The sequence below is a fragment of the Malaclemys terrapin genome, chromosome 2 (genome assembly GCF_027887155.1).
Source record: "Malaclemys terrapin pileata isolate rMalTer1 chromosome 2, rMalTer1.hap1, whole genome shotgun sequence".
In the NCBI taxonomy this organism is placed as follows: domain Eukaryota; kingdom Metazoa; phylum Chordata; order Testudines; family Emydidae; genus Malaclemys; species Malaclemys terrapin.
The window spans coordinates 37,219,790-37,234,468 of record NC_071506.1 but is presented as its reverse complement, the minus strand read 5'-3'; the positions used below and the strand labels follow the sequence as shown (position 1 = coordinate 37,234,468).

The 14,679-nt window shown below is 38.0% G+C and overlaps 1 protein-coding gene and 1 long non-coding RNA gene across 2 annotated transcripts in view; one reads left to right on the top strand and one right to left on the bottom strand.

The window, feature by feature from the left end:
• Positions 1–634: 634 nt before the first annotated feature.
• LOC128831172 (uncharacterized) lies at positions 635–1,940 on the top strand. The gene is made up of 2 exons (XR_008443770.1): positions 635–1,270; positions 1,301–1,940. It is a non-coding gene; the product is annotated as an uncharacterized LOC128831172 (long non-coding RNA).
• Positions 1,499–14,679, bottom strand: part of NCALD (neurocalcin delta) — an 86,873-nt gene continuing 73,692 nt past the window's right edge. The window contains exon 4 of the mRNA XM_054017377.1: positions 1,499–12,722. Coding sequence (XP_053873352.1) covers positions 12,625–12,722 — 98 coding nt within the window. The 3' untranslated portion in view covers positions 1,499–12,624. The remainder of the gene's footprint in view (positions 12,723–14,679) is intronic.

The following is a 14,679-nucleotide window of genomic DNA, read 5'->3' as shown; positions in this document are numbered from 1 at the left end:
GAACATTTGTTCCCAGCATGCTTTTTTGAAGCTGGCCCTTTAAATATGACAGAGCCAAGTGGCTGCAACCCTAATGTGGCCATTTTGCACCTGGCAGCTGTTTGCTGTCTCTGTCTCTCCCAGCTGATAAGCATTCTCTGGTCCTTGTGTTTCCTCCTCCCTTTTCAGTTCCTGAGGAGATGGTACAAATACTCCTAGTGTTTCTTCTCTCTTTTACAAAACTGCTCTTTAGCGGTTTCATCTAGTGCTGGGGCACAGGCAGGGACATTAGACCCAAAATGTTTCAAATAGTGCATCTGGCATGTGGGAAATAATTTCAGTCTAAAAATAGTCTTAAGGGGGACTTAGAGACGCACAGACTACACTGGGCCTGTGCCCTCGGATGAATTCCACCCTAAATGCATTAGCAGGAAATCCCAAATCTAATGCCACTTTCCTATATAGTATTTAAATTCTGGAACATTAAAAAAACTTTACTTAAACTTAAGTTCCACTGTGTATAAATTGTGAAAAGAGCCACTCTATAGCTCATTTCTCTATATACACAAGTCAGCCTTAAGAAAGGTATCGGATTAAGAAATAGTTCAACCTTGCTGCAAAGACCATTTTAATTAAGGTTATTTATTCTCTTTATCAGCGTGAACTCTATGCTTTTCCCAACAGGAAATTTCCAAGCCCAGTCATCCCAGCTGGGTCCAAATGTAGAGGCATAGTGTTTAATCCTCTTTGGAGGATGCTGGTTTCACAGCAGGACTGGAGGAGGGAGGCAGGTTTTAACTCTGCATACTATATGTTGTAAAACCAATATAGCCTGGAAATTCTTGTTCATTGCTTCCTCTCACATGTGTAGAAAGCTCTCAGCCTCTGAAGTCACATATCCATGACTAAGACCCAAATTGAGGGATACAACTGAAATAGGCCAGAAGGAAGCTTGCAACGATGCAGAGACATGTGTAGTTTCCTCTAAGCCCAGCTTCACGGATTGTCATTTCTGATGTCAATAACTCATAGTAACAAATAGAGAGGTGAAGTCAGTCTTGTGAGAGAGGGAGATATGTTTGAATTTAAAATGACTAACATTTCATTTCTGTCAACCAGGTAAGGTGGGGGAGGGTGAGTTTTTGTGGCAGGGGATTTTTTAAACACTGATCATAGGTCACCTTATCCTATTTCTTCCAGTTTGTGAGTAAGAAACCGTGCTGCCAATGGCAGTGTAATATTGATTCAGTACTTTGAACTAGTATCAGAGGGGTAGCCGTGAGTCTTAAAGGTGCCACTGGACCCTCTGTTAGTCTTAAAGGTGCCACAGGACCCTCTGTTACTTTGAACTAGTGCTAGTTCCAACTGGAATGGACAGGCACTTCTGAAAAGTGAAGACAGAGACAGTGTTAGGAAAAGAATTCATAGTGAATCTAGGCACGGAGGTTTTTTCTCTAAGTCTTATGGCTAAGTCGCTCAATTTTCTTCAGGAGCAATACAATAGCACTTTCCAGAAAACTAGCTGCAGCAGAATATTTATTAGTAGGCAGGAACATTTAGGGGCTTCAATAGGGAAATTTTTGTGAACCTTGGTATTCACCATACACTGATGTTCATTAAGATTGTTCAAGGTTACGCATTTATATAAGAAAAACAATTCAGAGTTCGGTGCAATCAGTAATTCCAGTATGAAAAAGCACCATGTCACAAAACAGTTTACAATACAAAATTCTTCAAAAATCTAACATTTAAAAAACAATATTTGTTCAACAATAATAATAATACAGTAAAAAATTCTTATTTCCCTTCAAACAATACTGCTCATATGTTTGGCACTGAAAAAGAAACTGTCACAAATGTATCTTTTTTAACCACACAATTCTGTTTTATGTGTGTTTGTATAACAAGGAAAAACAGTTGCTAAATTTATCATTTTGCCAGATGCATTTTAAACTGTTTTCTCATAAAAACATCTGTAAGATGCAGTGGCACAGTGTGCAAAATGGATCCATATTCCTCTCAGAAAATTTGTTAAATATCGGGATTGGTCCATCCCAAAATCCTGGATGTGAGCACCCCCAAACTTTAAAGGAATGTGGATCTAAACTTCATAATTGGTCCCATCTGGGTAATGGGCTGAACCTAAACCCTAGCTCAGTCCAAACACCCTGACTAGGATTCAGACCCATTAGCAGTTCAGGCTCATTCGTATTTAAATGATACAGTTTTTAAGTCAGTTACCCACATCAGCATGAAAAAAGGACTACGCTAGGCTAAGCTAAGGTAGTAACCCATTAATTTTGTTTTGACGTAGCCAATAAAGTATGAGGGGAAAGTCATAGCAAAAGTGACTGATCAGTCTGTCTTGTGGGGGTAAAGGCCTGAGTGATCTAGTCAGGACATCATAAGACAGCTGAGCACTCCTCACTGCTATTTCATCACCAGGGTCACATGGGAAGGGAGGCATAAGTCTATGGGGAAGACTTCCGAGTCTTGCCCTCATGCCAACCTGGTCACAGGCATGTAGCACTGGGAGCAGCACAGAATGTGTGATCAAAAAAGCTTGAAGTTGAGAGATAAATACACAAAAATAGACTTTTCAGGAAAAGTCTGTGTGTGTTTTAAACTAACCCCTACTAAAAATAAGATGCAGCTTTTGTACACGATGTAAACCAATTGCATCGTTATAATGACTGTCTGCAGCTGCACAAAGGAAAAGTGAACAGGAACATGCATTTCTTAGTTCTGTTTCTATGAACAACAACAAAAGAAGTCAGTTTAAATAGTTTGTACATCTTACAACAAAGATGCCGTTTCTAAAACACATTACCACACATTAGTACAGTCTTTAAAAAATGCAAACTAGTGCTGCTAAGACTTCCATAAAACTGCATGTCATATATACAGAAGAAAATGTCTGACATATTGGAAAGGATAGTCAATACAAAAATAAAACATAATGCAGGTACATTAGCAGAATAAGAAAAGTTTACTCCTTTCACATTAAAAATTCCAGAAATGTCCTAAACATTTATAAAATAGCAAACAGTGATCATGCTTAGAAACACAGACTATATACTCTAGTGGCTATCCAACTCCTTCTCCCTTTTAATTTAATTGGCTGTTTACCAATTTCATTTCAGAGATTTGCTTTAACCACTGACCCTGAACATTTCTAACACATATCTATGAATAATACCCAGGGCCCAAATCCTGAAGTCTTTCCACTGGCAAAGCTCTCACTGATGTCACTTTCATTGAGTTTTGTCTGCGTAAGAACTGAGTAAAGTCTCACAATGTGGCCAAATGAGTTTGCAGCAGAAACAAAAAAAGTGACCCACAGCGTTCTGATGTGAATATACATAGAAGACCGATGATTTCAGACAGCTGTAATAAAGCACTAGTTTAATTAATATTTGCCCTTCTTTCGGAATTTAACATTTCTTCCTTGGGTTACATCGATTAGGTTACAAAGGGGTATTTCAATTTTCCAACCTAAGAGATGAAGATGCAAGTGGTCGACTTGTGGAAAGCCCACTGACTTCAATGGAGGAGGGGGGTATATGTATAGTATACATACACAATTGGGCCCTAAATTTTTACCCTACATCAAGATGTAGACCTGTATGTTCATAACTGGTAATGTTATTAAACTGATCAGCCTCAAGTGTTTTTGCCAAAGTATAATACTGATCACCCCTTTAAAGTTAAAGTTAAATAGGACTGAATCTGCAGAACCATAAAAGGGAAAACTGCAAAACCCAGAGAGGCTGGCATGGGTGAATGGAGGAATTAACAAGTACTAATACAAGAAACAAGTCAAACCAATCACAAGTTCAACCCTATGCAGCAAACATTGTGCAGACAAAAACAAAATAAAACAAAAAGCCAACAAGAAACAACAAAAACAATCCCTAGACCAAATTAAAACTCCATTTTTACTACACACAACCCACTTCTGTTACTCAGGCAAAGCTCCCACTGAGATCAATGGAAGTTTTGCTGGAGTAAGAACTAAAAATAAAAACAGCCGGACTAGATCTAGTAAAATGGATTTCACTCTGATTCAAAATAGCTCCGAGAAAAACAACACAATAAACAGAAATGTTAATAAAGGAATTAAATAATAAAATAAAAAAGAACACAATCATCTCAAGCATTAAAATGGCCAGCATGAGACGCAAAATAGTTCATTGGCCTCTTTAGATCTTTATCAGCTTGAACCTCTGTTGTTTTTTTCCCTCCAAACACTTTACAAATCAGGTTTTGGCTGCAGTGGAAATGCTAATAGTTTAATTGCAGAGGATACATGAGAAAATAAAAAAACACAATCTCCCAACAAATGATTGTGTGGGGCTCCACTAATCGTCACACAGCGGATATCCAAGTTGTAGAGCAAATGCAGGTTTGGCATTAAAGCAGATTTTCTCAGACAGTTTTGCTAATCATCATCATCTGCTCCTTCAGTGTTCAAGGTGGCCATCAAGTCAATCAAGTGACCGTGGCCTGGCTCTTTGGGCAGATGGGATGAGAATTCTCTGAAAAGCACAACGTTGTCTAACTCTGCCCTTGTTGAAATAACTAGTAAAACTCCATCAACTTCAACAGGTATAGAGCTAGGCCAATGCTGAGGACTCTTGAAAATGCCATCCACACTCTTCACTTCAATGTTCTTATCGGGGGAGAACAGCAAAGAAAAGATCTTTAATATGTAGCGTTGAGCTTGTGTCCGAGTATGTGTTAGCATTAAATTGTTATTGAAGGCTCAGAAGGGCCCAGGCACGATCAGGGCTCTCTAGTGCTAGATCCTGACACTAGAGCTATACAACAAACTGAATTTTTTTTGGTTTGGGGTCTGAACTGAAAGAAAAAAAATGGGTCTGCGTCAAACAAGCTGTTTTGTTTTGGCTTTGAGGGTTTTTTTTTTTTTTTTTTTTTTTTTTTTTTTTAAAGATTAATGAAGTTGTAGTGTCAAAACGAAAAGGCATTTTACACTGAAAAATCCAAATGTTTTGTCTTAAAAATGTCAAACGAAACATAACATTTAGATTTTTTTCAGGATTTTGTTTGTGTTTTTTGACTGAAACAGTTTGGCACAAATCGATGAAATGTTTCAGTCAACCCAAATCTGCATTTTTCAATGGGAAAAATTTCTGATGAAAATTTTTGTCTTGGTCTAGCTGACACGTAGGAAGACCCTGTCCCAACCCTGAAGAAATCAATACTCTATAAGCCATAGGGATGGCTAACAAAACTGATTAGCTTCAGTTTGCAGCAGATTAATAGAAACAAAATAATTTAACCCACACATTGTTTCAGATGATTAGAGTTTTGTTCAGTATTTAATAATAATAAATATTGTGGTTTGGTGAGCAGCACACAACAACACAGGCTCCCAAACCTGGTCCTGCCCCGCAAAAGTCGACCCACAGAGATGCAGCAGTACCAGCACTTCCAGATGTCAAAGGCATAGGGCTAGTGCCTCTTATTCACTGATTGGGAGGGGAAGAGTTGTCAAATGGATCATGGTAATTAAGTACTGTATGTAGATGAGAATCCAAACCCAGACTTGACTCAGCCTAATATAGTCTAATACTCTGAGTGCCTGTGCTGAGGAAGCTTTTTTGAGGATTACACTGGAGTGGACAGGGGAATGTCCATTTACCTCACAGTTAATGAACACAACTACAAGGTGGGCAAAACTTTACCTCAGAATATGGAACTAACCAACTGAATTGAAAAATTCTCCAATGTAAAGCTTTGTTGAGGGACACAGAATTCTCATTTTTCGTACATTGATTTTCCTGGGTCTTTCAGTCTGTACCACGCAGGGAGAAATTCACCCCTGGGCAAATGCTAGACCTTAACTGGGCCTGAAGTGGTGCAAAGGTTCTGCATGGCCTTTAGTCCAGGAATGAATGTCACCTGTAATGAATTCAAACCTTGATCTCTGGACAAAGGCACAATTAATATACGTTCATTTTTCTGATCTTTTCATATTGTTCACTATATATGAGAGATCTCATTTGTGTTGTTCATTGTGTATTAAACATTTTAGGAGGGATTTCTTAATCCCTACTGTACAATTAAATAATGCTATGTTCTGGGGCAGGAATTTAATATGTGCATTCTCAAAGAAATGCGTCAAATCTATATGGATATTATTTTGCTTCATAGACTAACATAATTAAAGGTGGGCAGAGCAGGTTCTGAAAAGTTTGTGCATCTTATACCTCTGAAATGTAGCACCAACCTCAGCTCCAAAACTATCTCCACCTAAAACCATACAGATTCTTAGAAACCCAATACCACCAGCCAAAGTCACACTGAAAGGAGAGATACAGTGAGATAGTCATATATATTATAGTCAGATACAGTCTCATAGGGTAGAAGTGGTGGAAAGACATAGATCCACCTTTCAAAATGACCCGAATACATATATAACATCTCCTGCAGGTGTTCTTTATTTCTAGAGTGTGAATGTATTTCATGCTGATTTGAAGAAGACCCTTCTTCACTTTTTTCCTTATGTTTTAAAAATGGCTGTTTACTTTAAGTGCAATATGTCTCTGAACATTTTCTGTGAAATAGGCATCATGGGGTTCTATGTCCATTGCTTCATAATAATTGTATATCAAATGTTCTCAATTTACAAGTAAAGATTTTTTTCAAGGCCAGCTTGAAAACTAAAGCTGGTCTTCAAAAGTCAAGCTGAGTTCTCTCCTTCTTGTGTAAGATGATGGCGAACAAAGTTCTGCAGGCCAAATTATGCCCTCAGTGACACCTGTGAAATGCCATTATCTTCCAATTATGCCCTTAGTGACATCTGCTAACCTGGCTGGAGTTCTAATTGGAGCACAGTAAACAATTCTGTTGATGATGCACATGAAGGCACAAAATCCACCTGCCTCTCCTCCTGACGTGGATTCTGAGGCAAAAAGTATTAAAAACTTATTTATGTCACTGCAGTCAGTAGCTCTGACTCTGACTAGACACGGGGAGCAGATCTACTGAGTTAGAAGGTGCCGTTTTTTATGTAGTAATATCTAGGGTTGGAAGGATTTGATTTAAAATATATATATATTTCTATTGATAAGGAAAATTTACAGAAAAGCAAAGTAAGAAAAATGCTGCTTGAGACCTTATTAGAGTTTGATTTAAGGATATGTACTTTGTGTATTTTTGACATGTGATGTTGACAATTTGTGTTTTTAACAGTTATAAAGCTTTAACATTTGGACTGTCAACATCTGCTGTCATTAAATAATTATTGCCTGATCACCCATATTGTCTGATTCCACACACACCCTCCCCCCACCATTTCCCACAAGTGTGAAAATTTCAAGAGATAAATAGATAAACATAGAACAAATTCTTAAAAATAAGCATTGATCAGTAAAAATTATATTAAAAAATTCAAAATTCTGCCAAGCCTAGTCGAATCTCAGTGAGAGACCACACTTTGGGCCTGATTCTCCACTGCTTTACATCTTGGGTAGCCATTTACAACTGTGCACAGGTGTAAATGACAACACAATATTCAAGGCAGGGCCCTTTGTCTTTAAAACAGCTAGTAAACAACACACAAATACACCAAAAATGTGCCAGTGCACCATGGGGAAAATATTAGAGAAGCAGAACTAATTATCTCACTCTTCTCACAAGCACCTGCTGTGATCCTGTAGCTTGCTGGAAATATACTTGGTTTTGGTGGTAGAGACAATAAGGTTCCAACCTACTGTTCTACCTTTGTCCCTTCACCCTTGAGTGTTGTTTGTCCAGTGTTTGCAAAGCTTCTCTATGCTTTTATAATTATATAGTGTCCTTAACATCTATAAAAATCAATTTCCCCTTCTTTAAATATGTTAAATAAAGTATAAATGTACAGTGAAACACAGAGCAAATATAGATCCAGGATACTTAGGGTTAGAAGGGACCACAAGGGTCATCTAGTTTAACCCCTGCAAAGATCCGGCCTGCTTTTGAAAACTTCCACTGAAGAAGCTTCCACAACCTCCCGAAGTGTCTTTTCCATTGCCCTACTGTTCTTACACTTAGGAAGTTTTTCCTGAGATTTAATCTAAATCTGCTATGCTATAGTTGGAAGCCCTACTTAGCAAACAGTGGGTAAATATTACTTCCAGCAGATCTTGCACCTGTCGCTTCATCTTGCAGCCAAAAAAACCAACCCACCACAGGTACCAACTGAATCAACAGAGTTATGTAGAAAAGGTGGTTCGTAACAGTGATTCATTAGAAAAAAGACCCTAGCCTCAAGTTCACACTTCCACCGGCATAGGGTGTAACTACACTCTACTCTAGTGTTAGTACACCAGACTGCAATATGAAACATCTAGGAATTATGGCTGGCTGGTGGCCTCTGCTACCGAAGTTTCCCTTACCTTGACTGGGCTGCTCTGCTCATGTTGCTGTGCTTTTTCCTGAGTTCACAAAATAAGCATTGGTTTAGAAAACGGGACACATCTCAGAGCTTACAAAGTTAGCTTTGAATGTACAGGTTTACCTCAGAGTCATAGACTTTAAAGGTCAGAAGGGACCATTGTGATCATCTAGTGGGACATATTGCACATTGCAGCCACAGAACTTCATCAAGTACCACATTAGCAAGTACAAATCTACTGAGAAAGGTGTGGGGAACAGTTATATTTTTAGATCATCATAGTATAATTGTCTCCAGGTGCACAGCTTATACATTTCAAGGTGCACTTATATATCTTCCATTTAAAGTAGTTATATACATAGTTTCCTGTTGTTCTAAAACAATGGTAATGTTTAGGATATTTAAACATGAGAGAGTGTAGAGGTCAAATGCTATAACAGAAAATAATGAAGCATGAGGCAACTCAACAATGATGGTGAGAAATGTTCAAAAGTCATAAGCTTAATAGGAAGTATACTACAACTTTACCTGAAGGTCTCAGAGGACCTCCAAATCCTTTGGGTTCATGGGGTTTCAGATGTTGGAAGAGGGTTGTGCTTCATTTCCCTCAAATCCAGAGTGCCCCAAAAAGTATGCTACCTGGCTTTACAGAGGCTGTGTTTCAAGTTCCCAATTTCCGAGCTCAGTAAAGTGAATACTGAATGGCTTTACAGCTTGGCTGCTATAGTTTCTGTTCTGCTATAGTTTCTGCTATAGTTCTGCACAGATGACTGGTACTCTCCTTCAAGGGCAAGCCCCCAGCAAGGAACTAACACCACTTCTGTTCACTAGGAATTCCATGTAAATAGAGTTCTAATTTACCCTTTTACGGTTGCTAGGTCTACATGCTAGACACAAAACACTAAACATTTTTGGATGCCAGATCAGTCAAGTTTACCTATCAAACAAACACAAGTATTATTGAAAATGTATCTACAAAGTTACAGTAAGTGGTATCAAGCAGCCTGTACTGTCTACAGTCTGAGATGCGGATACTTTCATTCCCTTAAAAATGGCTATGCTGCTGTGACATTTTGTTTTGGTCATTCTTTTTTTGAGAGATCACTGAAGGTAATAACGACAATTAGCAAGACAATAAAGAAATGCTGCATACCAGTACTGTGTTTGTTTTGTTAGCCAATAAACTGCAGATATTCATTTAACAAATTCAATTATCGATCATTTTAAAAATATCTACAATTTTTACTTGAAGAGTAAGAAAGGAACAGTTAATATTTTGAAACAAAATAAATTGTGAAAGGCAGGCAGAAATAAGGAATAATCTTCATGCATTTTGTAAATGTTTATACAATAACCATATCTCCAGTTATTTATGTCCTCTGCAGCTGTGGGTTACATTCCTAGTCTTTCAGTGGAAAGAATTACAACTCCACTGGCTTGGGGTCATATCACAGGTTGCATTTTCAAGCACATAGTTTAAAGTACTAATACACAAATTGATTCTGTCAAAAAACAGCCAAACACCAAATTGAGGAACTAGGTTCTGGGCCAAAGGATTTTCATAGTACAAAAAAAAGAGATGGAAGGCAGCTGCTTAAAAAAAGCAAAATTTTAATAGTTTCAGTCACATGCAACTGCTTTCACTGTATTAAAAACAAACTAATTGTAGGAGCTAGCCACTTTGCATACTTTACTTCAACTTTAATAAATGTCAATTTTTCTAGCTTGTCTGCTTTTGATCCACAAGCCTGCAATGATACCTGGGATTGGAATTTTTCAAATGTGTATTCAGATTTCTAGAAAATTTATATTCCAATTTATTTTTCTTACATAGTGGATGTGATGAAGTGACCCAAAGAAGGGCTTTGATACAGTGACACTAATTGCTTATGTTTGATGAAGGAGCAGATCCTTAGTGGGTGTAAATCAGTGTAGACCCATTCACCTTAATGCAGCAATTTACAACAACCAAGGATCTAGCCAGATTTGTCCAAATGAAAAATGGCCCTCCAGGCAATAAGGAGAGAACTGACCTTTGATTCAGTATGAGGAGATCTCAGCAAATTTCTTCTAGGGCCAAGGCCTCTCTGAGGTCTATTTCTGACAAACACAGAAAATTATCTTGAAGAGCACAAGTGCTTTAAAGGTTCTGTTTTGTGCATAGTATTTCCAGTGGGATGTGGATAAGACAGGGATGGGAAATAGGCAAAAAACATTTCAGCCAACCAGCAAATTTCACTGTAGTATTTCCATGACTGTGCTAAAAGCTAAAAAAGTTATGTATTGAACCTGCACTTGTGTGTGCCCCGGTCTGTCTGTCTCTCACACATAACTCTGTTTGGTCTTTTAGCTCATTTAGCAGGAGAATTACATCAATGGCATTTCTGTTTAAATTGAAAATGATTCTGGATAAGCCCTTTAGGTCATCCGAGACAAAGAAATGGGCCTGATGACCTTTTATTCAGGATTGCTTTGCCACTTACAGTAAATTTGAAAGATCTTATTAACTATGTTATCTATAATTAATTTTCACTGTGCTCCATATGTTAAGCATGACAGAGCAAAATGATATTGAGAATTAAGTCAAGGATCTTTTTCCTTCCTAAATTACTGTATATATGTTCTCCTAGCTAGTGATCAGTGTTAATATATTCTACTGCTTTTTCCTGATAGCTAATCAGCATTTAACTAGTTTGCAGGAGCAGATCTAACCTATTTTACTCAGTTTATTTTAAATTAAGGCTAGTTGAGGTTTAGCATCTACAAGGTCACTTAATAGAATATCAACCTCGCTCCTCATACAATGATTATACTATAACAGTCTCACAAGTTCCTGATATTGGGCAGTGACTGCAGTGATATATCACCTATCATATCACAAAGCAGACTCAACAAATGACAGGTTATCTCAAACTCGGTCAGCATAGTACCTCCCGTTGCTAAGCTTTTTTGCCAAAGCAGTGCTTGCAAATTCCTTAAGGGATCCCAAACGTACACACTGCTTGGAATATAGTGACCCTGACCAAATGAAAGAATTTTGCAGCAGCAAGTTTCAGAAATCCTTTTGCATCCAAGAGAAAAGATAAACATTCAACAGTTTTCTCTTACATCTAATTTTTTTAAAACATTTATATATATATAAATATATTATTAAGCGTACCATGTCCTTGTTTCAGTACAGATCTTTCAACCCCACTAAAGTAAATGAAGTATGAATTCTACAATTCTAGCTTTAAAACAGTTTGTGATAGTAGCTCTCCAACCTTTAGAAGCAGACACAGGAACCGCATTATCTATGTGCACAGAGAGAGAGAGAGAAAAAAAAGTCCAGTCTAGACAAAAACATTCATAACAGTGGACATGTCTCAGTGTCAGCTGCTTAAGGTTGCACAATGTTATTTCTTAGTTCAACTCCCAGTCTCCTGCAGTAGAAACTGCTTTATTACTAATCTGAAAATCTTTCATTCAACGCATATCTCCCTTAAATTTGTGTTCAATACTCAGTTTGTAATATACACAACTACACTTACTAATTCCAAATGGCAACAGGTAACATCCATCTGTTTTTTTTTGTTTTTTGTATTAATCAGGATTATAAATTGTGTTTGATTTCCAGATAAAACCGTGTTAAATCAACCAGCACAAGCCTGTTAAAAAAACAGCTGATCATTTCCCCCCCTTCTCAATGCACCTTAAAAACTTTCACAGTATAGAAACAACGTGGCATTGTAGGGAGATTGAAGTAGGCTAGAACTTGCTAATTTATTGTATTAACACTTCTTACTCATCCTGACTTGTAGTTTCACTTGTGCCTGCTGGATAAAAAAGACTGTACAAATCAAATACTGCACCTGTTGTAACACTTTGCACTTCAACCACTATTGTGCTTCAGATCCTGTGGGTGAATTTTCAGCTATTAAAACAGCATTCTAAAATCTGGCAATAATGTCTTGCTGAAGGTTTCTTCCTTCTTGTTGTTTACTTTTGAGAGCAGACAAACTGAACAAAATAAAATCTTCTAAACAAGTTAACACCACAATGTCCATTTAAAACAGTATTCTGTCTGTGTTCTGGACAAACTATTAAGAGCATTCAGCATTCTTATAATTAATCCACAACAAAAGAAGCTAAAAGATGCCACAAAAGAAGGCATAATTGGTCATACGGAGGCAACACCACCATGAATGTTGTTTGGCAAAAAAACAAAACAAAAAGCAGATACATAATTCATCCAAAGAACTGTTTTAGAATTGCCCTGCACTGCTAGGATCACACTGAAGGAGACGGACTATGGATGGATCACTCTTGGCTCCTCGGATGAACTCTTCCAGAGAGAGTTTGCCTAATAAAAAAAAAATCATAAATGTTTGTTTAGCATTATAAAATGTACTAATTAATCACAGCACATATGCAACACTTTAACACTATGGATACACACAGAAATTTACAAATTGTCACTACAAGGAAAGCATGGGGAAATGGTTAGGCCTTGCAACCTCCCTGAAAGTAGCAAAATCTGGGCTCTGGTGAATCAGTATTGTGGGGAGAGACTTTCAGATTTGAAGAATCCTCTCTGAGGGCAGGTCTACACTATGGGGTTAAGTCAACTTAAGTTACGCAACTCCAGCTATGTGAATAATGTAGCTGGAGTCAATGTAGCTTAGGTCGACTCACTGCAGTGTCGACACCGCGCTGGGTTGATGGGAGAAACTCTCCCATCGACTTACCTTAGGCTTCTAGTTCCAGTGGTGTACCAGAGTCAACAGGAGAGCGATCTGCGGTCAATTTAGTGGGTCTTCACTAGACCCTCTAAATCAACTTACAGTGGATCGATTGCCGCAGCATCGATCCATGGTAACTGTAGACATGCTCTGAAAATGCTCCCTCCATTTAAATGTGAGGGCTGGTGGCACAAGTGCTTTGGTGCTTTGCAATAGACCCAGAATCACAGGAGGAGACAGGCAGGCTCTAAAAGCTATGGACTTGCTCTGAGTACACACAAGTACCTTTTCCAAATGTATGTTTGAATTAAGGACCCATATCCATCTATTCACCTGGGGTTTCTTTAGGGTGCCCATTACAGTTGTATCTAGGTGCTGATTTGTAACTGCAGGTTTTATCACTACAGGGCAACCTCTATCTGAGACGCTTGTGTGCTATAGACCAGATAGAAAAACTTCCATTGGAATGGAGAATTGGTCTGAATTCAACAAGATGAAATTCGGTGAAGACAAATACAAAGGGCTTCACTTAGGAAGGAAAAAATCAAATGCACACCTACAAAATGGGGAATAACTGGCTAGGTGATAGTACTGCTGAAAAGGATCTGGGGGTTATAGTGGATCACAAATTGAATATGAAATAATGTGACAATTGCTAATAAGGCTGATATTCTGGAGGTGTATTAACAGGAGTGTCATATATAAGACACATAATTGTCCTGCTCTTCTCAGCACTGCTGAGGTCTCAGCTGGAATACTGTGTCCAATTCTGGGTGCCACTCTTTGGGAAAGTTGTGGACAAATTGGAGAGAGTCCAGAGGAGAGCAACAAAAATGGTAAAAGGTTTAGAAAAGTTTACTTATGAGGAAAGGTTAAGAAAACTGGGCATGGTTAATCTTGAGAAAAGGACACTTGAGAGAGGACCTGATAAGTCTTCAAATACATTAAGGGCTGTTATAAAGAGGACGGTGATCAATTGTTCTCCATGTGTCCCCTCAAGGTAGGAGAAGTAGTAATGGCCTTGATCTGCAGCAAGGGAGATTTAGGTTAGATATTAGGAAAAGCTTTTAAACTATAAAGATAGTTAAGCTCTGGAATAGGCTTCCAAGAGAGGTTGTGGAATGCCCATCATTGGAGATTTTTAAGAACAGGTTGGAGAAACACCTGTCAAGGATTGTCTGGGTTTACTTTATCCAGCACAGGGGACTGGGCTTGATGACTTCTTGACATCCCATCGAGCCCCACATTTCTATGATTCTATGACTTTCTGGCAAAAATAAAAAAAAAATAAAAAAAATCTGTTTCTGCAAAATCAAAATTTTCTATGGGAAAAAAATCTTGATTTTGCTGAAATTCTGACTTTCCATTGGGAAAAACTGAAATAAAATATTTCAGATTGGGTTGAGTTGACCAGAATCAGATATTTCATTTTGTTGAACTGACCCAAAATGTTTTGTTTTGTTCAATAAAACATTGAACTGCATTTCCCTCTCAGCACATTACCTTATGGGATTTGTAGTTTGGTCCCCCTTTCTCTCCTACTGCATGAGCTCCCTGGAGAAATACTTCTCTCATAAT